At 40.2% G+C, this 24627-nt stretch overlaps 1 protein-coding gene across 3 annotated transcripts in view; it reads left to right on the top strand.

The window, feature by feature from the left end:
* phactr4a (phosphatase and actin regulator 4a) overlaps window positions 1-24627 on the top strand; it is a 50746-nt gene that overhangs the window by 15114 nt on the left and 11005 nt on the right. For 2 of the 3 annotated variants that reach the window (XM_059349752.1, XM_059349751.1), the window contains 5 exons: window positions 10221-10391; window positions 10476-10556; window positions 10963-12126; window positions 15567-15947; window positions 22944-23520. In XM_059349752.1, the coding sequence (XP_059205735.1) occupies window positions 10221-10391; window positions 10476-10556; window positions 10963-12126; window positions 15567-15947; window positions 22944-23520 (2374 nt within the window). The remainder of the gene's footprint in view (window positions 1-10220; window positions 10392-10475; window positions 10557-10962; window positions 12127-15566; window positions 15948-22943; window positions 23521-24627) is intronic. The other variant, XM_059349753.1, reaches the window with a different exon arrangement.

Raw genomic sequence — 24627 nt, 5'->3', positions numbered from 1 at the left:
TGGTTACCAGGAAAAATAGAAGGTTACCATCCTCTTTCCAGTTTAAATTTTTATCTGTAACGTGCAAGGAGGAACTCCTCTAACTCCCACACACTGATTACGTATAAAGTAATCACACAGCGCTCTGATAAAAATGTTCAGACACAGACTGCCTGGCTGCCTTGTTTCTGTCCTGCATGGGGGATGCAGTTGAGATTGAGGCTGCAAGATAAGCTTTGACTTTTGCTGCATTTCCACTGCATAGTACGGCACAGTACTACTCGACTCACTTTTTTTTTTTGTTTTGTCATAAGCAAAAGTAGTACTAGGGCTGTAATCAACCAAAGAAAATGTTGGTCCACTGACTTTTAAACCAGTCGATTGGTAGAGAGAATAAATCTGCACATTAACTTTAAATTACCTTAATCAGCCACAGTCTAACTGGGAGTTTCGTTTGTTTTTCCGGGGCCAGCACTGCTAATTTGGTATTTACTTCTGCTTGCTGAGAGTTGAAAAATGTTGGAAAAACTTTCAACAACAATAACAGCGTAGATTAAATGAATACTGTTGACACAAAAACCTCTAGTGGTCAGTCCGACATTTTTAATTCTCACTAGCACGACACAGGCACAAACTCACCATTTTTCACCCCAGATTCTTAATAATATCACACCATACAGTTGACAGGGTTCAGAGGCTCCTCTGTCTTGTTGCTGATTAAAAATAATTCACACAATGTGATGTGATGATGTCACAGCAGTTTCATGTGCGTTGCTGTGGCAGTCATCTGATAATCCCACCCTCACTGAGGGGTACAATCAACAGCTGAAAACAAACTAGAGAAAATGACCCGGTACCCAAAGTGAGTCTAGTTGAGCCAAGTCGTAACATACAGTGGAAACATGGCATGATTCTGCTCAGGTGGTATGTGTTTGGCACTTTACTTAAAGATATTGTTGAGTGCTTTTTACAAAGATTGAGAGAACTATAATGACATAATGTAAAAAGAAAGGAGCAGGAAAGTAAAGAACAAGTCTTTCCAGTAAAGATTTACTGGATTTGTTTGATTTAGACACAATTTAGAATTTTCATTTCTAAGTTGTAATGATATTGTCAGGGAATCAGGTGTAGCTGTAAACCAGAGTTGTAAATATCTAATAAAAGTGTTATCAGCTTGTAACTGCAATTCCTAGTTTAAAAGGACAAACCCTGGCGAGTCATTGGACACCGTTGATGTGTCACTTCCTCCTCTCCGGCTTTGAGCTCCACCTTGGCCCAGCTCACCTTCCACTTCTCCAGTTACCTCACCCTGCAGAGCCCGCCCCTCGCCCTTCAGGGAGCAGTGTTTTGTCAGTGTGTGAAATGGTGCTAGCGGGGGGCCCACTCCAAATCCCTCAAGGCTTGATGGCTGGACCGACCAAACCTCAAAGCTCGCCCGCTGTGAACTTTGCCCCTGAAAAATTTGCTCTCAGGAATGAAAGGCATCTGCCGGATTACCTTATAGGCGTACCTTATTTATGAAGTCAGAGCTCCAAGAAGGGAGGGACCTAGGAACTCAGCAAGTCAGTGTGTTTGTGTTTTAAAGAGATAGAAGGAGGGAGGAAGGGAGGGAGACCAAATCAAACAGGCTCAGGGGAGGGGGAGGGCAAGACTGTAGAGACGAGAGACCAAACAACGCAAGTGAGCAGTCAAGACAGTGTTGAGTTACAGGAGCTCTATGTCTAGTTGGAGAAGAGCGGGGTGGCTTTAGGTTTTCCTCTCCTGCAGCGGGCCTTGGGAGAGGCAGGGCCCGGCAGGCCAGCAGGGACAGGAGCCGTAGCATGGGACACAGTGCTAGCAGTGAGACAGTGCCCCAGCAACCAGCCCAACACAACACGGGTGAGTCCGACACCAGAGGCTCAGCACTAAATGGTTACAGTGAACATGTTGACTGCTTTTAGATGGGGAAACGACCTGGCCTGCATGTTGGCTTTTGAGCAGAATGGAACAAGGTGATAGAGTATATGTGAGCAGGTGTTGTTAAAGCAGGGAGAAGCTGGAAGGCGGCAGGCACAGACAGGTGTAGAAGAATGCATGCAGATGGAATGTGTGATTGTGAAATGTACAAACCACACAAACTTCTCTCTGTCTGTACTCAGCGCTCCATATCCCTGTGGAGGCTTTTGTCAAAACAAGATTTAGAGGTACAAGGCACCAACTGACACCAGCTCTCCCCATGTGGATCTGTTTGTTTTTGTTTTTTTGGCTTCTCAAGTCATATCGTGTTCAACAGGTGTACAGTCAACCAAAAAAAGACCCTGTCTCTCTGGTCTAGCTAATAACAGTTCTAAACTTCGGAACCTGTTTTTGCTGTCAAAAGTAGGATCCTTTCAAGTTGTATTTGTACACCAATAGCTCCTCTTAATAACACAGCTTGCAGCTATTGGCATCCAGCATCTATGTAACGCAGGCGGCCTTCTGTCTGTCACCTCTTTTCTGCCTTTAATTTGCTAACAGGAACTGTTAGTCACAGCCTGTTACTAGTTAAAAGGATCCAATGGCCCGTTGACATGAACTTTTCAGATCAATATTTGCTTTATATTTCACTGTAGGGCCTCTGTTCAAACACTGACAACTTCTCAACACTCTCAATGCCTCAATGAAACAAGAAACATGAGAACATCGTCTTCGTTACATATTCGCTCTCCATGCGAAATTTATTTTTGCCTCTGGTGTGCTAGTTGATCTCAAAATGTCATGTTATCGGCATGAGTCATATGGACAGCTTGACCACAGTGTTGCAAGGTATTGCATTAGTGCTGGGTGGTCTGTGCAAGTTTCATTGTTGTCGTAGTCCTTTAAGTGTGAATGAGTGGACATTTACAGAAGCCCATGTTGTTACTACTGTCTCTACTCAGATATACCTGAGCCCTGAGTTTTTTGGAGCATTGTTAGACTTTTCTCCTCTTTCTTGACTGCCTTTCACCTCCTCTGTTAGGGGTCGCTGCCTTTTAATTCTCCGGGGGTTCTGTGAAAAGCAACCATCTCAGGTTGTCACGCTCTACCGTACAAGGTCACCACATCACACTTTGCTTTTGTTGAAACCAAGCACATCAGTGTTCTCCCAGTTCACTGCCACCCTACCCCTACCAATTTAACACCCACCCACGTGTGTCAAGAATAGCTGTGAGGACCAGTGCACTGCACAGGGTGCACTGACCTCTGTATGCCTGCATTTCACCACGGCATTTCACACATACCTCCACTCACATACTTTATTCCATGCAGTGGGTAGCTAACATGACATCTAACATCATATTGGTCATGTAAACAGCATATTCTGTTTGGATATTCCACATCATGCCTAGTTTTGAATATACAATGTTAAGATCAAGACCTATGAAATATGCTGATATTTGTGGCTTTAGCAGCATTTGGACATGTATGTACTGTAGCACATTTGGAATATGCTGGTTTCTTACTAGAGCTGCAACAATTATTCGATTAATCGAACAATAATCGATTATTAAATGAATCGTCAACTATTTTGATAATGGAATACTTGGTTTGAGCATTGGTTTTTAAAGACAAAAAGTCCAAATTCTCTGATTTCAGCTTCTTCAATGTGAATATTTCTGGTTTCTTTGTTCCTTTATGACAATAAACTGAATATCTCTTTGGTCTGTGGACAAAACAAGAGATTTTTTACACTTATTACATGTATCATTATCAGTAAAGGAGGCAGAGGATTGGCTAAATATTTGACACACAGAGTAAGCGGGAGAGGGAGAGAAAGAAGCAATCACTGAACTGAATAGCATGTAAACAACATTAGTGAGAGTCACTTAAAGAAGGAGCGAGCAATGAGTGCTTGAACAAAACGACTCCAGGTTTAAATGTGGAGTAGATTATTAGCTGCAATGAGGAATATGGTCGAATTAGCCAGTTTGAGTTAGAGCAGCTCAATATGCTATCAGACAGTAAACACAGAAGCTTCAGCATGTCAGTCCAACAGGAGGCTGGATGCCAAGCTAGTTTAGTCCATTTTTATAATTATATTGGAAGCATTGTTGCAGCAGCTGGCTTGTGAATGATCACCATATGATTCAATGTAGCCAGCCTGCCAGACTGGCGATCCGATCGTCTCTGTGGTCTCTAGTAACTATGATTGGACAATCTGAAAATACTAACGATATAACCTATCTGACCTGCCTTTCAAAAAACTTTTTTTCTCACACTACTGGGTACAGTAGAAATGTCAAAGGGAGGGTAAGACTTTAGAGCTGCAACAATTATTTGATTAATCAAATAATAATACATTATAAAATGAATCGTCAACTATTTTGATAATGGAATAATTGGTTTGAGCAGTTTTTTAAAGACGATAAGTCCAAATTCTCTGATTTCAGCTTCTTCAATGTGAATATTTCTGGTTTCTTTGTTCCTTTATGACAATAAACTGAATATCTCTTTGGTTTGTGGACAAAACAAGAGATCTGAGGACATCATCTCGTGGTTTGGGAAACACTGATTGATATTTTTCAGCATTTTATTGACCAAACAACTAATCGATTAATCGTTTAAATAATCGACAGATTAATCGATAATGAAAATAATCATTAGTTGCAGCCCTATTGCAGATGTTTTGATATTGCAAAAAAAATTGCATTACAGGCTTGCCAAACTAGGTTTCATATAGTTTAGAAAAACTGTGTGCACTTCATCTATCTATTAAACTCCATAAATGTTTATCAGTATACACTTAAAAAATCAGTATTGATCACACTTAGAAAAGAAAAGTCAGTCTGAATGAGAAAGTACTGTGTAATCAATAGCTGCCATTAAGTAGTTTAAGTTTGCTGTTTATGTTTCATAATGCAATTCATTTTTTAGTGTTTTAATGTGTATGTTTAGAACTTGGTGGCTTATATTGGTAATTGTTTTTTGTGTGCTGGTTTATAGTTTTAATATTAAGTGAATTGGCTGTTATAGTCCTTGATGCCAGCTGTATTTTGCTACAGTGACTTAAGCTCTTGTCCCCTAGCAGCTTTTTCCTCTCTCATTTTGTGTCACTATGCATTTTTTTCTGCATTATATTCTTAAAAAACAAACCAAAATAACCTAGTTGCAGCATATTGGCCAACATATACTGGTGTATCTGTGATATAATCTGTGATAAAACTGTCAGATTAATTTATCAATCAGGCTCTAACTGCACCAAGGAGTGGAAAAAGAAGCAGTACCAACAATGAGCTGGTTAGATTAAAAGCTGCAGGACAGCCACAGATTACAGCAATGTGGCTGAACTAAGGGCTGGGCGATATATCAATATAAAAGATATATCAATATATTTTTAAATGTGATATGGAATTAGACCATATATCAATATAGTTGAAATTTAAGATTTTTTTCCTTTAAATGTGCACTTTATGGAGTTTTGATTTTAAAAAAGGTACTCATGTTGTTATACAGTATTTATGTTCACTTAAATAAACGGTTTCAATAAAACTACTTGTGACATGTCATATTTGGTTTTGACATTGACTGAACATTTGCTCTCACTTTGCGATAAAGATATCGGGATATAAATCGTATATAGATATTCAGCCTAAATATATCCGGATATGACTTTTGGTCCATATCGCCCAGCCCTAGGTGAACTCACTTTATTCCATTTGACACATGGAAAACCAAACATATTGTTTCTACACGTTAATCTTAACTGTAAGCAAAGTGTACGGAAAATAAAACAATTTCTTGAGCTGGGAACTGTCAGGTCTCATATTTCTGATTGATCAAAGTTTAGTAAATTATTCATAAATCATGAATCAATCAATAATACCTCAATTCAATACACACTAAAAAATGTATTTCCCAAGGAGGCCGACCTCCTGAGCTTTCCTTTATGACGCGTGATACTGGCTACATTTATCTCCGACCTTGGAAAACTCATCCACGAGGTGCAGGTTTTATTGGGATTGTAAAAGGTTGCAATCCAGTTTCAATTCTTCACTATAACATGTGTGACAAACCAGTAACATATAATATCAGTCAGTGTTTGGTCAGACCAGTTGCCCTCCTCTGTCACATGCAGTTCAGCTGAAATCAGTCAGGTATGCTGTTGTTGGAAAGAAACCAGTGGATCCCATCTTTTTACCCTTTTTTGTGTGTCTTTCATGTCTCATGTTCCAACCTTATAGGACTCCAGTGTTTATGCTGGTTGTCCCCAGAAATTCCATTTCACCCTTTTATGCCTCTGCACCAGTTACAAGCAAACTGCAATTTGACTGGCTGGCAGATGCATACAACCATGAAGTAGTATTTTGTTTTTACATCCCATCCTATTAACTGCAACTTTCTCTGACTGTGATAAATGTAGCAATGTGAGAATAATGAATTGACTGATGACTAGTTTCATACTTCAATCATGCCATAACAAGTGCAAATAGCTGATATTAGATTTACTTAATTATATAGTTTGTAGTTTAGTTCCACCTCTGTAATAACAGCTTACCTTTCCACTACAACAGTATCACTAGTGCAGTCACTGATAACACTGCAGTGTGTTTGAGTTTGTGTCCTCATAGTCACTGTCTGGTCCAGTCACTCTTGATTGGCAGATCTAGTAAGAAGGGACTTCAGCCAGTTATAAAATACTTTAAAAGAGAAATGAATTTGAGCTGCCAATCACATACTGGCCCTAATGCAATGTGTGCATATTGACATTCTTATTTTGCTTATTTTTGTTTGATTTTCCTTCTCATAAAGTTCACAGAGTTGTATTATATGACCTTAAGTATGCACATTTAATTCAATCAATTCATAATTCATTCTAATGTCATCCACCCTGTTATTGTCTTGTGTATTTGTCTAATTTCTATTTTTCTTTTACTTTGATACGACAGCTGGGGGTGACTGTGACTGAGACCTCTTTTTCTTTTTTTTCTTTTCTTTTTTATCTTCTCCCTTTTCTTTTATTGCTGCCTTACTTTTTAATTTAATTTATTTTATTTTATTTTATTTTTGGAGTCTGGTCAGTTGTGAGGTACTTGAAGTCATTTTGTTTGGATGATGGTTTATTTTCCTATCTGTTGCGATATCTTTGTGACTATAGAGAGAAAAAATCAACAAAATCTATTTAAAAAAAAAGTATGCACATGTGGAAGTCACCACCTGCTAATATTAAATCATTCAGTCAGTCATATCACTCTATTGCAGAAATTCCTTTTTTCACCCTGTTCGTGTACTGTAAATACTATTAACGTGAATAAGTCCCCCACCTGAACCACATCCCTTCTGTGCAGCTCTGTTTCTGCTGCCATGCTACACAGTGTTGTGTAACTGCTGCCATGCGACTCATCATATAAGAATTATAATGGCTGTTTCACACCCACTTGCTGCTTTCTTAGGATTTTCAATAGAATCAGACCAACTTTGAAACTGTGAGTCATGGTTTCTGTTACAGCTGCGTGCTTATTTGTTTTGTTTTTAAAACACAAATATCTAAACTTTTCATTTCTATGGTGAACCTGACAAATGCAGAAGATGTTCCGTCATCCGATACCATCACTGCTATGACAAATATCATATTAATTCACACCAGCCTGTAAATAATTTCAGATGAAGGCGTGTCCATATTTCACTGTCTGGCTCTCATATTACAGCTGAGACAGCGAAGACAGTGAGAGTGGAATTTGGACCAACCTTATTTTGAGGTTTGGTCCTTTATTATGACAGATAATTGAAGCAGCAGCTTAGTTCTGGAGCCCAGCCCTATGTGTCTATGAACCTTTCTATATTGAATTTCTAAAACATCAGGTTTATTTTGTTTGTATGATGGTATTGTAACTGACTAACTTGTTGGATATGATGCTGTCTGTCTGTTAAATTCTATAATTCATAAATGCTAAATTGGTTATCTATAGAAAGCCCTTAATGGAAAATGGCCTTATTTTTTTAATTATTTTGTTCATTTTGTTGTCGTGCCATTATCACAATTGGGTGATTCTCATGAAGCCAGTCTAAGTTCTGTCTGTAAAGATTATAAGGATATACTTTATTAAACTAAATATATTTCACTTTTATATGAATGAACAATATAGCCATAATGAGGCACAATTCATTGTTTTGTGTTAAAACTATATTTTCTATATTTTTAAACATATTTTTGATTCACAAATTCATTACCCTAATGCGTCCAGATAAAAATGTCACGGTTTCCCCACACTTGTATACAATAAATATTTAATAAACTTTATAAAAAGAAATACACATGTGTTTAAAAATGTATAATTTAACAGAATATAATCAAACATAATGGTTTTTAATAATGTATAAAGAAAAAAAAATCTGAATGAAATTTGGTGAGAAAAAATGGTTAAATGTTACGGTAATGATAGAATAGTTTGCATTAAAATATGTGTATATTTTAATAAAATACATGTTGGTGATACCAGCTACCCTTGAGCATATTTAAGTGTTTGCCAAAGAAAAAATACTTTATTTATTTATTTTTTTTAAATGTGTTACGGTAATGAATTTAGCTCACAGTGTCTCTAAAAATGTCAAAAAATACATAAAAAATGTTTTAAATAGATTATAATTTCATATTAAACAGTGAGAGACTTTAGATTGTTTATTTTATAAAGGGTCAAAGAAAATGTGTATTCAATAAAATATGTATTCAATGCTCTTGGATTTTTGCTGTACCATGTTCATGAGAATCACCCAATTAGTATTCAAGACTTTGTCACTAAACCTGAATTAAAACAGTGCACTGTAGTGTTTGCTATAGTCACATGTAAAGATGTTGCGATACCATTTTTTCCCTACCGATTCCGATACTTGTGCTGTGGGTATCGGCCGATACAGATTACCGATCTAATACCAGTATGTTATTAAAAAAAAAATCATACTATACCTGCATGACCGTGATATGATTATCATTGTGGTTATTGTGGTCATTAAGCGGCGAAATCCCACATTTTTGACAACAGACGGTGGTTGGTCATCCAGGATAACAAGTTCCAGGATTTTGTCTGTTGTCTTGTTTGCTTTTACGCTCTCTGGGGATTTTTTCTCCTCGCCGGAAGGCAGCTTCTAGAGTTTGCTGCTAGTCCTTTTTTTCCCTTTTGTTTTAGAAAATTTGTCGTGCTCTTTAGGGTGATACGTATTCAGGTAGTTAATTAAATTGCTTGTGTTAAAAATAGCAACACTCGTGCCACCCCTTGAGATTTTATCTTTGCACACGTTACATGTCGCAGTCTTACTGGGAGATTCCAGTGTGAAATATTGCCACACCTCCGACATGATAGTGCTACTTAGCTTAGCTCCAAGCCTCGCGTCAACCTGCTCTGACACACGTGTGTGTCTGGTGGGTCTGTGTTACGTAATCAATTCCTCCTCATCCCTGTAAACAGCCGCTGCAGGTTGCAGCACAGCGCCACTGTTTTAAGAGCAGCGAAGAAGAACCAGTAAATAGATCACTAATTTGATAAATTATGTGGTGTCTGATCGGTGCCTGGACTCCAGTACTCGCTGATCCCGATGCCAGCATTTTCTAGTCACATGTCACTTGCAGTTGTCATCTGGATGTAGGCATTTAGTGAGACTGAAGATTAAGTTCCAATATGCCCCAGTTATGATAGAGGCTTGCAAAGAATTATGTGATAAGCCTTTAGAATATCTGCGTTTGTCATTACAACATAGCAGGGACTTTCAGTACTATCAGAGCAGCACAATAAAATGTTCTCTTCTGTTTAAGAAAATATGTGTATATCAGATGTGAGAACAGCTCTCTGCCAAGAAAGTTATGTTTTCAGTTTAGTTAGTTTGTTTGTTTTTGCCAGCAGTATTTGAGGAAAACTTGAAAGCAAAACAAACTCAGTGGATGGTGAAACATGAGCCAAGGAAGAACCCATAAATTCTGGGTCTGAATCATGAGGCCTAAACACAAATTTTTTTTTACTTTAGTTAACACTGTGAGATAAGGCATGGCCTCGGCAGATTTCCTCGCTCTCCAAGTGCCCTCCTTGTTATTGAAATGTTGGTGTACAGCCACAGTTTTTCTTAACTCTTTAAAGAGTGTATGTTTATCTCTTTGTCACGTTGTTTGCACTCATTTCTTTGTCCTTCCTGGGAACATAGAGACCAATGAATAGCCCCTGGTAAATAAAGGCCTAAAGAGAGTGAAGCCCCTCTTTAAAATATGAAATAATGATATGTTAATTAATTTGTTGTTTGTCACTGTCATGTTGATGCAGATGATGAGGTCGACCTGCAACACAGCACAACAGGGGGGGAAGAAGGAAACTCTGGTGGGGGAACACCTCCAACCAAACGCAAAGGCAAGTTCTCCAAAATGGGAAGGATCTTCAAGCCCTGGAAATGGAGAAAGAAGAAGCCAAGTGAAAAGTTCACTGAAACATCTATAGGTATGCTGGGTATATGGGCTCTTAACTTTTATTTACCTGTTTTGTGCATTGATGCCTGATTGATTGATTTTTTTATTTTTACAGCCTTGGAAAGAAGGATTTCTGTTCGAAAAAGTCGCCAAGAGCTGATTGCCAGAGGGGTTTTAAAGGATATCCCAGAGAACGGTAGGCCGAACTTTGTTTTTGATAGTATTCAATGGTGAATTGGCCCCATTTTTGATTACACTAACTATTGGGGCAGCTGTGGCTCAGTTGGTAGAGCGGGTTGCCCCCCAACCGAAGGGTTGGTGGTTAGATCCCTGACCGTAGCAGCCTACATGTCGAAGTATCCTTGAGCAAGATACTGAACCCCAAATTGCTTCCGATGTGAGAAAGAATTCCCAATGGTGGCAGGTGGCACTGTTTAGGGTAGCCTCTGCCACCAGTATGGATGTGTGTGTGAACGGGTGAATGAGTGTAGTCTGTAGTGTAAAGCGTTGTGAGTAGTCGCAAAGAGATGAGAAAAGCGTTATATAAGTGCAGGTCCATTTACCATTTACTATATATCTATGCTTGTGTCTTCATTGAACAGAGAGCAATGATGTGAACCACTCCAAAGCTCCACCAGTGAAAAATGGGCACCCCGTGCCGATGGACATGGACAGGATGTCTGAACCAGGTGTCCGAGTGTCTCGAGGGGAATCTGACATCAAGGTCAATGCCCTCAGGCCGCCCCAAGCAGACGAACGTCGAAGCAGAGCCCCGTCTGACGCCTCCCGGAGTAACCGGGCCCCTCTGGATGTGGACACTCATGCACGTCTTTCTGTGGACGTAGACAGACGAAGCCGTCTGCCATCAGATGTTGACAAAAGAGGAGGTTCGTTACCCCGAGGGCCTCCGCAAGACGATAGATATCGAAGGGAAGAGAGGAGAGATGTCAAAGACGACAGGGAGGACAGAGGACGGAAGAACAGGGAAGACCTAGAAAGAAGGGATTGGCGAGAGGAAAAGGAAAGGGATGGCGGAGTCGACCGGAGAGAAAGGCGAGAATGGAGAGATGACAGAGAGAGGAGAGACGATAGACCAGAGAGAGACAACAGAGAAAGGAGAGATCGAGAGGAGCGGGAAAGGAAGGATCGGGATGACAGGGAGCGCAGAGATAGAGACCAAAAGGAACAGAGAGATCGGGATGAGAGGGAAAGGAGAGATCGGGATGAGAGGGAAAGGAGAGATCGGGATGAGAGAGAAAGGAGAGATCGGGATGAGAGAGAAAGGAGAGATCGGGATGAGAGAGAGAGGAGAGACGGGGACGAGAAGGAACGCAGGGAGCGTGATGAAAGAGAAAGGAGAGACGACAGGGACAAAGACAGGGACAGGCGGCCTGAGAGGGAACGGAGAGATGACCGAGAACGAGAAGACAGGGAGAGGAAAGACGTGCGAGGAGAAAGAGATGATAGGGAGAGGAGAGATGACAGAGACAGGCGAGAAGACAGAGAGAGGAGGGATGACTGGGCCAAGAGGAATGAAAGAGATCGAAGAGATGAGCGGGAAAAGAGGGAGGAGAAGGAGAGGAGAGAGCCTCAGCGGTCTGTGGACGACCCCCGGCCCACCAGGCCTGTCTCTGAGATGGACTTGCGGCCTCCTCTACAGAAGAGCTCCTCAGAGGACAACAAGAGGCTCCGTCCAGCCTCAGAGGCTGACAAGAGGACAACCCTGCCCAGATACGCCCCACCTGCAGAGTTCAGAGAACGCTCAGGTAGGATCCCTCTTTCAATAAACTACCGTATTTCCTCAATTTAAAGCTGGGCCCCTATTAATGACCGGCCTCATTTAGTAACCGGGTGTAAAAACAATTTTTAGTAAATAAAAGCCGGCCTCTTTTATAAGCCGGGTGTCTTACCGGTGTTATGTCAAAGTCTGTTCCCCGTCGATATGTGTCCCCCTTACCTTGCACCAACCTGACCCCTGACCCCAACCAGTCGTCTTATCTAATCAAGCACTTTCTACACCAGTAGTCCACCAACCACCAGGGGGCGGGGCCGTTTTTCTCCCCTGAAAAAGCCTGGTTGCTGATTGGATAGAATGCTAAGCAGGATGTGACGTAGTACTCGACGCCACAACAACATCCGAAGCAGTAGCCGGCGAAGCAGTGTTGCTAACATAGCAACTTTGTTGCTATATTTAGCGACTTTTCAGACCCCCTTAGCGACTTATTTTCAAAAAAGCAACTGCCGACAAATCCAGCGACTTTTACTGGTGTTATTGGAGACTCCTTCTTACTCTTCTTAAGGAGCTCGTTAAGAAGAGTAAGAAGGAGTCGAAAGTGGCACAGTCCTCCTGCAGCAGTCTCTCCAAGCTGCAGAGCCAGAGGGGATGTTAACCTTAGCATCCAGTCTGCAAATTGCTAACAGTTAGCTCTGTAGCAGTACAGTGTGTATGTGCTGCTGCTGCAGAAGGTGTTCACTTAACGATGTCTGTTTGTTTACAACAAGCAACGGACACTAAAAACTGTTCTTATTGTTTGTTTAAAAGTAGTGCAATAAAAATACAGATGTTTTCCCTAACATGATGAATAATCGTGATTAATAATCATGATTACAATATTGATCAAATTAATCGTGATTATCATTTTGGCCATAATCATGCAGCCCTAGAGCTACTAGTAAGACACTCGGTTACGTTGTTGGTTACAGAGATATCTTTTGGAGACTACAAAAAGTATGATTGTGTTTCTGTCACATTTCCGAAGTTTTGAAGTTAAATGATGTAGAAAACAACTTGGAGCAAAATGAGAAAATGCTCTGTCATCTTCTTTGTTTTGCTGCGACGTTACACAAATTGAGAGTTAGAAATCATTTTCAGAACAAATGTTCAATCCAACAAAGTAAACACAATCAGTTCACGAAAATAATGATTGCACAGCAATGTTTTCAAGTTGCCAGATACATTTGTTGTTTACAATCTAGGTAGCAAAGCCATTTCCGCTGCAGACCTGCCCAGCATACCTTTGTATCATGAAAGAATGTTGGATCATGGTTTCTCATTCTGTGCAAAAATGTACTACACAGTGTATCTGAAGCGAGTTTAAGACTTCAGCTGTTTGTGTTAATGAATTTAAGGGGGTATCTTTCAATGTTTGACCGAGGCTGGTCCTTTTGCACCCACATTTTGCTGATGTTAACATTATAACAGCCCCAAATTGGTTTCAGCTGTATTTTAAAATCTGATTTGATTATTGAGAAACTTACAGACACCACCACACACTTTGATTGGGTCATTAGTAGAGCTGCAACTATTAGTCGACTAATCGTAAGAAATGTTTTCATTATTTTTTTCATTTAAAAATGGCAGAAAATGCTTCTTTCAGCACCTCATATATGGAGATTTCTTGCTTTCTCTGTTCTATTATAATAAACATTTTAGGTTTCAGACTGACAAAGAAAACATTTAAAGTTGTTGCCTTGGACTTTGAGAACAAGTGATGATTGAGAGGGATTCATTTGGTACACACACATCATATCTAATGTTTACTTGTGGTTTCAGACTATACGTGTTTGTATACAGATACCTCAGCCTGTAGGTGGACATATTAATCTTTTATTGCACACTGTATTATTCACTAGTGTCAGTAGATGAAACATATTTGTCATGTTTGCACTTGTCAGGTCGACATATGCACTAACATGCAGGCGTTCAGTTTCTTAGGTACTGCAGACCATTTTCCAAGTAAATGTTTTGCTCTGATGAAATACCAACATGAGTGTCATGGCTCAAAAGTCATTTTGGGTAAATGATTGAACTGTAATTGTGACAGGGCTCAATCTGAAAGCCTCAGCAAAGTGAAACAGTAACTTTGAAGCTTTGATACATGGATTTTGGTGAAAAGGGGAAGAACAAATCATTAGGACCCCTGTGTGCGTCTTTGATCGTTCTCTACGTGTGCTGTGTTTGAACTTCAGATCATCTGATTCATGTTACCGCTCATCTTCTGATAACTGTATAACCTTGATCACAGTTGCCCTCTGGGTAAGCTCTCAAACAGCTTTCACAAGGTTCACCACCACCTCAGCTCTTCCTTCAATGTTTGACTCTAACTCTTTTGTGTTCCCCTTGTGTTAGCTGTCTGTAGATTCTAGGGTTGTCACCATACTAACATTTTCAACTCGATACCGATACTCAGGAAAATATTCAATACTCTATACCATTTTTGATACCACAAGGATAAAAACAAAGACCCCAAAATTTAACAGAAATATTTTATTAACAAGAAAAATGCAACATGTAAAAATGAACATATTTTCGTTGTTGGTCAAGCACAGATGGTAGAGTCGGCTGTGTGTGTTGCTGTTTGGTTGCAGGTCGACTTTTCTCTGCTTCATTCTGGGACTCCAAGAGAGAAAATAACACTTTTCAGTCACCAACATTTATGTAAACTTATTAACTCTATGCTTATGTATACTGACACTGTGACAATTAACGTAATATGGGCATACTACGTGCCTGATTTATTTATTTACGTTGTTTATGATCATTAACGTGACGTCAGCCTTTAATTGCTAGCTGCGGCTAACGGCTAATAATAACTAGGGTTGTCACAATACCTACATTTTCAACTCGATACCGATACTCAGGAAAATATTCGATACTCGATACCATTTTCGATACCACCAGGATAAAAACAAAGACCCCACTATGATAACAAGCTTCAGGTCTGAGGTAGTGCAATAAATAAATAAATACAATAAACAATAACAATTAGAACAATATTTTGAGGTTGTATGCTGTGCACAATATTAGACAAGCTTGAAAAAAGAATAACAATAACTTAACTTAAGTGTTCCTTCCTTGGCTATGCTTTACAAACATAACAATAAAATAAATCGATACTTTTGAAAATGAGTATTGTATCCGGATACAACATTTCAGTATCAATACTTTTTTGAGTATGGATACTTTTGACAACCCTAATAATAACACGACACTACTGAAAATGAGTATTGTATCCGGATACAACGTCTTAGTGTCGATACTTTTGATTGTGGATACTTTTGACAACCCTAATACAACGTTTTAGTATCGATACTTTTTTGAGTATGGATACTTTTGACAACCCTAGTAGATTCAGAACAACAGTAGAAAGCGTGTTGTTGTGATCTTTCCTTTAAGTCTGTGTTTGTGTGTGTACCCCGTCTGTAGAGTCCGCTGGTGTCCGCTTCGCCCCCGATCCTCGTCCAGCACAAGACTCCCAGCAGGAACCTCCCCCACCCAAACAGGCTCTGCTCCCCCCCAGACTTCTCCCTGTTCCCCCCTCTGAGCCCGGCAGGAGCCCCACCCCCTCTTCTTCTTCATCCTCCTCTTCCTCCTCCTCCTCCTCCTCCTCTTCCTCCTCCCCCGCTGTAGCTGTGGCCAAGCCGCCGAGGACGGTCTCCCTAATAGTGGATGACACACCTCGACCCTCCCTCCCCGCTCCTTCCCCAGCTGACTCCGCCACGCCGCCCCCTGTCCCTCCTCACGCCAAGCAGCCTCCCGTCCCTCCACCCAAACCCACAAACCGCAACAGCAACCCTGCACTGCTTGGTGAGTTTGTTGCCGTCTGCTTCTGCTGTTTTTTTTAATTAGTCTGTGTCTTTATACAGCTGGTGTTTGTTTATCTTTGTGCTTTTAGTAGAAAACTTCCAAATGAGCCTTGTAGGATTTGAATAAGGCCCAAGGAACAGTGGTTTGAAATTGCTTGTCAAATACTGGATTTAAACAATTACCTCCACAGAGTGCCATCGACCAGCTGTTCTCAACCTTGGGGTCCCGACCCCGCGAGATGATTGCTGGGGGTCGCCAAATGATTTTTGAAGTCAGCTCTGTCTCCACTGTGTTAAAGTGTTTATGTGTTAATGTGTTTTAGTCTTTTTGGCCATTTCATGTCTTTTTTTGGTCATTCTATTTCTTCTTTTAAGTCATTTTGTGTCTTTTTTTGTGGTCATTTTGTGTATTTTTTTGTCATTTTGTGTCTTTTTTTGTGGTCATTTTGTGTCTTTTTTTTGTCATTTTGTTTCCTTTTTGGTCATTTTGTGTCTTTTTTTAATCATTTTGTGGGTTTTTTTGGGTGATCTGAACTGTGCGTGTGAGATTCTGTTCAGTGAACGGGGGTCGTGGACAACATGCATGTTAAATTGGGGGTAGCGACTCAAAAAGCTTGAGAACTACTGCCATAGACCACTGGACATTCTTTCATCAACTCAGAATTCCAGTGATCCCACGGCATGGATAACCTGGTAAAGGCTAGTTTTCCTGTCACAGAAACACTGGTAAATGGATAAAAATGACCAGTAATCCGGAACGGACTTGCAATGATCTTCATGGCGCCATGTTTTTGTCTGGAGCCACAAGTGGAAATCTTAGAGAAGAAGTGGTCAGCTAGATGCACTGCAAAAAAGGTGTCTAAAAACAAGATAAAAACACTAAATCTGGGGGAAATGATCTTGCTGCATGGACAGATAATTTCACTTAACAAGATTTCTTTAGATTATTAAATCTAGAAATACGAATATCGAACGCTTAAAATAAGACATGAACTCTTAATACAAGATAAATTAAAGCTGCAAGCAGCGATGAACTGGCCCGAGCAGAGTGCACTGCCAATTATTTATTTCTTACCAAGATAGAAAACTATAGATTTAGAAGTGGTAGATCATTTATCTTGTTTTAAGAGTTAATTTCTTATTTTAAGCGTTCAACATGCTTATTTCTTAATTTGAGAAATCTTGTCAAGTGAAATTATCTGTCCATGCAGCAGGATAATTTCCCTCAGATTTAGTGTTTTTATCTTGTTTTTAGACACACCTTTTTTGCAGTGTGACTAATATCATGCTGAGGATTTTCATTTGGTTTCGTCGCGGCAGAATATCTTAATAAAACTGGGTAATGAGCTAACTATGTAACTGCCTCACACTCAGACAGGGAGGGAGAGAATAGTGGCTGCAAGAGTCATCAATATAAAGTGAAGTTACCACGACAGCGCTTTTAATGAAACCAGAGTTTTACTAATGTTTCTGTGAAAACACCAGAACTTTTGGTTAAAAATGACTTGAGGACATATTCTAAGTGAGCTAGCAGGTAGCACAAGTTTGATTTCAGCCGGCTTCCAGAGCTGTGAAAGGCACAATCAAGTCCTACAAGCAATATAAGATTGCTGCCTTACCACACTCTCTAAGGCAGTGGTGCTCAACCTTTCTTCACTGATGTACCCACTGTGAAATATTTTTTCAGCCAAGTACCCCCTAACCAGGTCAAAGCATTTTTGGTTGAAAAAAAAAAAAAGACTTAAAAACAGCACTGTGCCATCAGTGTCTGATTTATTAAACACAGACAAAAAAAATGTATTGCAAATATGTCTCATCACTAAAATGTAGTGTTTCAATCTAATGTAGTAAAAACAGTGACCATATAACCGTTTAAAACTATAAAATGAACCATTTAAAACTCCATAAATGTGCAAAACACTGCTCATTTGTAATGGTCTCTTTTGAACTATTTAGAAATTTAAAAAAGAAAGAAAGAAATAATTAACTTAATTATAAATAAAGATGTGTGCACATAAAAATAATTACCAACATAAAGTGTCCTCTTTTGGGATCATAGTAAAGATCTGTGTAAGAATCTCACGTGTGTGTGTATATATATATATAACAGGTGTAACATGGATACACGTAACATGGATATAGGAGGCCAGATGACCTAATGGTTCAGTTAGCAGTTGTTATGGACTTGAGACCCATCATCATGAACTCTGCATCATTAAAAAAGTAGGAATAAAATTGAGGTTAGAGAAGTCAACACAAAGTGCAATCCTGTATTGTTAAGAAAAATACTGGAAAATATCCTAGAGCAAATTGTTTCTTTAATAGGACTAGTAACATATTGGTGAAAAATAAGCTATGCTGTTTCTTTATGGTCTTTCTTAATAATAATATGTAGCATTGTGCATAGGCATATTTTTCAGTTTTGCTACAATGTACCTGGATAACAATTGCAACACTGCAATTAATTAGTCTGCAACTGTTATATAATTAATTAAATTCAAAAGCCCACACTAACATAACTGCGTAACATTACAGTTTAGTTAAATATAATTAGTTCCCCCTCATGTTATTCCATATTCCTTGATACATTTCATTAGTTCCAGCCTTGCAGTTAGTGTTGACTTTATATTCTAATAAGACCAATGTTCTGCATAGCAATGCACCTCACTAATGATTAGGGAAGTCATTTTTTCACCCTGAAATCTTATTGTATGCTAGATTAGAGCTTCTTTCATTCAAACAGACAAACAGTTGGGAGATTGGGATTAACATGGCACGTTGGGTGTGGAGGTTTGCGGCCACACCTATTTCAAAGATGCACATGTTGCTTTATGTGAGTTGCGGTGTGGCTGCTGGGATTTTTAACTGACTTAATCATCTGTGGTGTGAATCAAAGAAGTGAGGAAGACACTGTAGGCGGCAGAACAATATATTCTTTGAAAATAAATCATGTCAAAAGTATGCGCCCAACTTTTCCAGGTAGCTGCTTAGCCAATGCAGAAAATGCATTGTTTTGGTGACACTGCTAGAATTTAAAAGTTGTAAATATGCTGCTGTTAGCGACATTCAATATTACCGTAATGGCCTTGAGTCCTTTCTCAAATCCGTTTCATAGTGAGGCTTTGGCTCGTTGCTGTGTAGGTGTTTTCCAGTGTGTTGCTAGTTGCACTTTCTGTGTGCACAGCCACCGGTCTCTGAAGAGAGGACACGCACCGGCTTGTCTTTGCACCATTAATGCAATGCCAGCATTTCCCTGGAGGTTAGATAGAATCTGATTAGCTTTTAGGATCTCATATCTTTTGTCTCAGCTTGCCGCAGCTGCTCTTGTTTACAGCCCATCCCAGTACTGTCTCTTTGAAACAGTGTCTGTGGCACTGACACATTCCACTACCATTTGTTAGGCGAGCTTCCTATACATATGCTACTACACTTCATTTGACACTGTTACACTCACAGCCTGTACAGGAGCTTGCCTTGTTGGCTGAGATTACATTGGTATTGGACTTTGTCAAAGGAGATTGTAGTCGACTGATGCAACTTTGTGCGTCTGCACATACCTCATGCAGCCAATCCCTGTACAATACATACTCTGTTTTCTATTTCTCCGTTTCTTTAGATAGAATATTTATAGCCAGACCAGTACCCGATATTTGAGGCAGATACTAATATTTGTGAGTCAGAAACCTCCAATAATAGAGTTTTCTATGAGTGTGGCTGCCGGCCAACAGCAGACTGCACGTTAAAGTCCAGCCGGCTACTTTTTTATGTTAACATTTGATTACAATAGAATTATATTGATCAACAAGTAGTACCGGTAGTACGTTTTTCTGGAAATTCAACAGAAGTGTTAATGCCTACTAAATAATCGATTTTTTTCAGCCTCTGTAGCAGATAGAAATAAAATTCAAAAAGTATTTGAGAGCTTATAGCTGTGGCTTTCATGAGAAGTTGAGTAAAGCACTTTGAGTGGTCGCAAAGCAACTAGAAAAGGGCTATATAAGTGCAGCTCCATTTACCATTTTCATGTATTCTGATGCATTTCATTGGCCAAGAGACCGAAAAAAGGTGGAAAATACTACAAATACTACAAAACGACGTATCTGCTTTCCCGGCTTTAATGGTAGAATAACACAACAGCGCCCCCCGGTTTTAATGGTTATATTCACATACACTTGAAAACAATGCGAGCATGACGGTAGAGAATCAAGAAAGCTGTGATGTGTGTCTGGCAGAGTTACAAGCAGAAAATTATCTTCACTATTTGAATATTATTAGAAAAACCATTTATGACAAAACGCATCAGGAATTGCATTGATTGCACACAGGGGAATCAACAGGGGACATCCTCATCAGATCAGATACATCGGTGGCAGCACCTTGATTGCGCAGCAAGCATTCAAAAGTTTACTGTAATTTTCCATACACACCACACAGACGTTTAAGGGCTTTAACGAATGAATGGATTATCCTTACTAACTTTGCACTTTGGACAGCAGAGCTGCCTCCGTATTTAGATCTCAAGAGTATCAGAGTTTTTTCACTCATGTCTCACACAACAGATGCTCTCTCATTTTAATATATGCAGCTGTCTGCTGGCTCTGAGCAGGTCAGTGTCTCAGCTGCCTCTTACAGATTGCAGCATTGCAAACACACACAAAACAGGCAATGTGAGCAGACTTTACAGGCATTTACAGATATTTAATTATAAAACCAATAAAAAGGCTAGATAAGACAATGGATTAAGTTCATGCTCCCCCTTAGAATAACCTTACCTTGTTTACTTTTGTTCAATAAGAGTGCAGTGTTTTAGTAGAGCAATACATTAACCAGTGTTGTCGCACATTTTGATAAAAACCTTTCACAGTGAAGGTGACAATGAATAGATAATAATTCATAAGGTCTAATGCTACTTGATAAGTTCTGACCAGTCAGGAAAAGGTGTGTTTGTAAATTTTAACAGCGATTTACAGACTTTGTGGGCTTAAAAGGACAAGTAGCCTAATTCTCCTTTCCAATAATTCACTACATATTTACAGTCGGGTAGACAAACATTGTGTGTGATGGAATAGTGGCATTAAAATGCTCGAGCAGACATCAAATTTGTGCTTTTACAGCCAAACTTTTTAAGCAGGGGAGCATGTCCCTGGATCCCAAGGCTGGCTACTCCTTATGCTTGTGATAAGTCCTGAATAATATCAGCCAGTTGTAAAGACCTTGATATGGATCCCTCAGATTTGTTACCAACATACTGAGTGAGTTGAAAAATCCACTTGTCAAGTGCTCCCAGGTGGAGAAACTCTGTAAAATGACCTCAAACCTAGTTTGGCTTTTCTCTCCTGAAATTGAATAAAACATTTTTCCCTTGCATACACCGATATGAAATATCTGCAGTAAGCTGATTCGACAGTCTAGGATGAACAAGCTGGGACAAGGCAAAACGGGGTTTCTCTGAGAGATAGCTGTTACAATGCGTCACATGGAAAAACCAAACTTATGCAACCAGGATAATCAACACAAGTATTTCTTATCTTGTTCTAAGAGTTATTTCTCCAGAGAGTCTGTTTAGCATCCAGGGATGGATGTATACTGTGTTTCTGGACAGCGTCAAACCAAGACAAACATCATCCCAAACCCCCCTCTTGTATTTCTCCCCCAGCCTGGAATGTAAACCCAGCCCCTATCCCTGACATCTCCACTCATTTTTGCCAGCTTCCTCATTGAACAGGGGCTCCAAGGTCAGGCAGCCCTGTTACTGGACCAGCTGGAGACGCCAGAGTGAGCTGGGCCTCTACCTCTCTCTGCCCGTGTACCTGCGCCACAGAGCTGCCCACGCCGGCTCAGGTACCCTGCGGGGCGCCACATCTCAATGCATCTTAACTGAGCCTGCAGATTGATCGCATCGATTCACACCCTCATAGCACATGGAATACCTCACCTCCATTTAACAGCAGCATTATGCATGTGTGTTGCAGCCTTTAGAGCTGCCCTCAGCTCAACTAACTTCACTCTAAATGCTGCCCAGAAAACATTGCATGGACATTGGATGAACATCTAGTATGCTGGAGTGCATTGAATGCGTTTGTTGATCCTAATGGATGTTCATGACGGACTGTTGATGAGGGTTGTCACGATATTAAAATTTTCAACTCTATACGATACTCAGGAAAATATTCGATACTCGATACCATTTTCGATACCACAAGGATAAAAACAGAGACCCCAAAATGATTAACAAGAAAAATGCAACATGTAAAAATGAACAGAACCGCAGGTTAAATATTTATAATGAAAAACAGTTGTGCAAAAAGAAACTGCAACTATGATGACAAGCTTCAGGTCTGAGGTAGTGCAAAAAATAAATAAATACAATAAACAATAACAATTACAACACCATTTTGAGGTTGTATTGTATGCACAATATTAGGCAAGCTTGATAAGTTGACTTTTCTCTGCTTCATTCTGGAACTTCAAGAGAGAAAATAACACTTTTCAGTCACCAACATTTATGTAAACTTATTTACTCTATGCTTATGTATACTGACGCTGTGTCAATTAACATAATATGGGCATACTACGTGCCCGATTTATTTATTTATTTACGTTTTTTAATAATCATTAACGTGGCGTCAGCCTTGAATTGCTAGCTGCGGCTAATGGCTAATAATAACACGATACTTTTGAAAATGAGTCTCTTATCCGGATACAACGTTATAGTATCGATACTTTTTTGAGTATCGATACTTTTTTGACAACCCTACTGTTGATACAGTTGTGTGTTCAATTTGTGTGTGTCCCCCTCCACTGACTCAGCAACCAGCTCTGCAATAACAGGATAATCATCTTTTATCCCAAACTAAAGCTGTTATTGACATATTTGCTTGTTTGTTTTAAATAACACTAATTTCCAATTTCATCCCGCTGAGGACTAAATGAGCATCTTGGTGTTCTAACTGCCGGTTGTGTATTCTAAATGACATGTGTTGATCTCTTTTAACAGCTGAGCTTTCCCAGCCTGGCAGTGGGATCATCATAGTGCCAGCACCTGCTAAGCGCTCGCCACCAACACCGCCAAAGAGGATGACCCCCGTCACTAAGCGCCATTCTGTGGACCCTTCTCCTCCCAGTCAGGACCCAGAGTCTCCCACCACTGACCAGGGCTCTGTGCCTGTCCTGATGCCCCCTGCTGTCCCTAAAGGGGATAACAATGAGGACAAGACAAATGCAGCAGCTCCTCAGAGCCCCATCGAGGCTCTGCCTCCACCGCCGTCCCACATTCCTCCTTCTCCTCCCAGGGTTCAGTCGCTCCAGCCACCCAGCACCTCCTCCTCTGGTCCTGTGCCCACTGTACAAACTGACCCCCCCAGCCCGACCACCGAGCCTCCCAGCCAGCTCCCAGCCATCCCCCTGCACATCCTCATCCAGAGAGCTCTGGCCAGCCCCGGACCGGCTCAGGCCAACCCAGACGGCTCCCAGAGGGCCCACTCACTGCTCTTTGATTCTCCTCCAGATTTCCTCACCGAGGCGGGGGGGAACTCACGGCACTCTCTCCCCATCACCATTGAACCTCTCAGGCTGTAAGTGTCCCACATATGTTCTGGGCATTCTTTTTTTTTTTTTTTTTTTAGTAAGTAAGTAAGTAAACTTTAAAACTTAAAAAAAAAAATGTATATAGCACCTTTCGCAGACAGAAGTCAGAAGTGCAGCTGTCTGCTGGCTCTGTGCAGGTCAGTGTCTCAGCTGCCTCTTACAGATTGCAGCATTGCAAACACACAATATTATATAATAATTATAGCAATATTTATTTATTTCATAGGCATTTTTTTTATTTAAAGAAAAAAAAATCCAAGCGGCTATAGACGGATGCAGTTTTCACAATCCTGACACAATGTAAAATTAGATTTGTTTTTTAGGAAGTAAGAGTTAAAACCAGTCAATACTCCAGTCCCTGGAACTAAATTGGGCACTTAATCAATTGATTGGCAACCATTTTCAGACTCAGTTATCTACAGCCGTTTGACAAACAGACCTCTGAGTGCAGTTTCTTGTGAAATTGGATTCCAACATCAGTCTGTCCATGAGCCTTTAGTTGCAATGAGGACACAACATGGATGCTAACAATAAGATGAGTTGTAATTTATTGCTTAGAGCGTGTAAACAACATGTTGATGGCTGTTACCAGCATGACAATGAAGAGCAGAGAAAACAAACAAGTCAGCCAGGAAATGTTTAGCAAAATATTTGCCAACTTTCTGAGTTGTTGTTCAGTTTGAAGAAGCATTCATGTGAACTTTCCCAGTAGGGAACATTTTCCATATCTCAAAATGTTAATGAAAGTGGGAAATATTTTGTGTATCAGGCCTGTGATTTGGATTTGCTCCATACTTTATTTGATTCATCCAATTAAATTGGTACCTTCCTTAGGTACTTTTTCCCTTGATCCTGCTAACAAACAAACAAAAGCCCCTTTCATAATGCGGTCCCGCAAATGTCCCGCTATATTGCTGGAAAGATCTGTGCCGGCTTTTCGCCTTAGGGCGTTCAAAGTAATCCCAAGAAGGCCTTTCATAGTGGCGTCGTGGAACGAAGTGGGAGGAGATGACAGAGCAGCAGCAGAGCTGCGCAGTAGCACGGTTAGGGCTGGGTGATATGGACCAAAAGTCATGTCCCGATATATTTAGGCT

The sequence above is a fragment of the Centropristis striata genome, chromosome 14 (assembly GCF_030273125.1).
Source record: "Centropristis striata isolate RG_2023a ecotype Rhode Island chromosome 14, C.striata_1.0, whole genome shotgun sequence".
Lineage (NCBI taxonomy): Eukaryota > Metazoa > Chordata > Actinopteri > Perciformes > Serranidae > Centropristis > Centropristis striata.
This window is presented reverse-complemented; position numbering and strand designations above follow the sequence as displayed.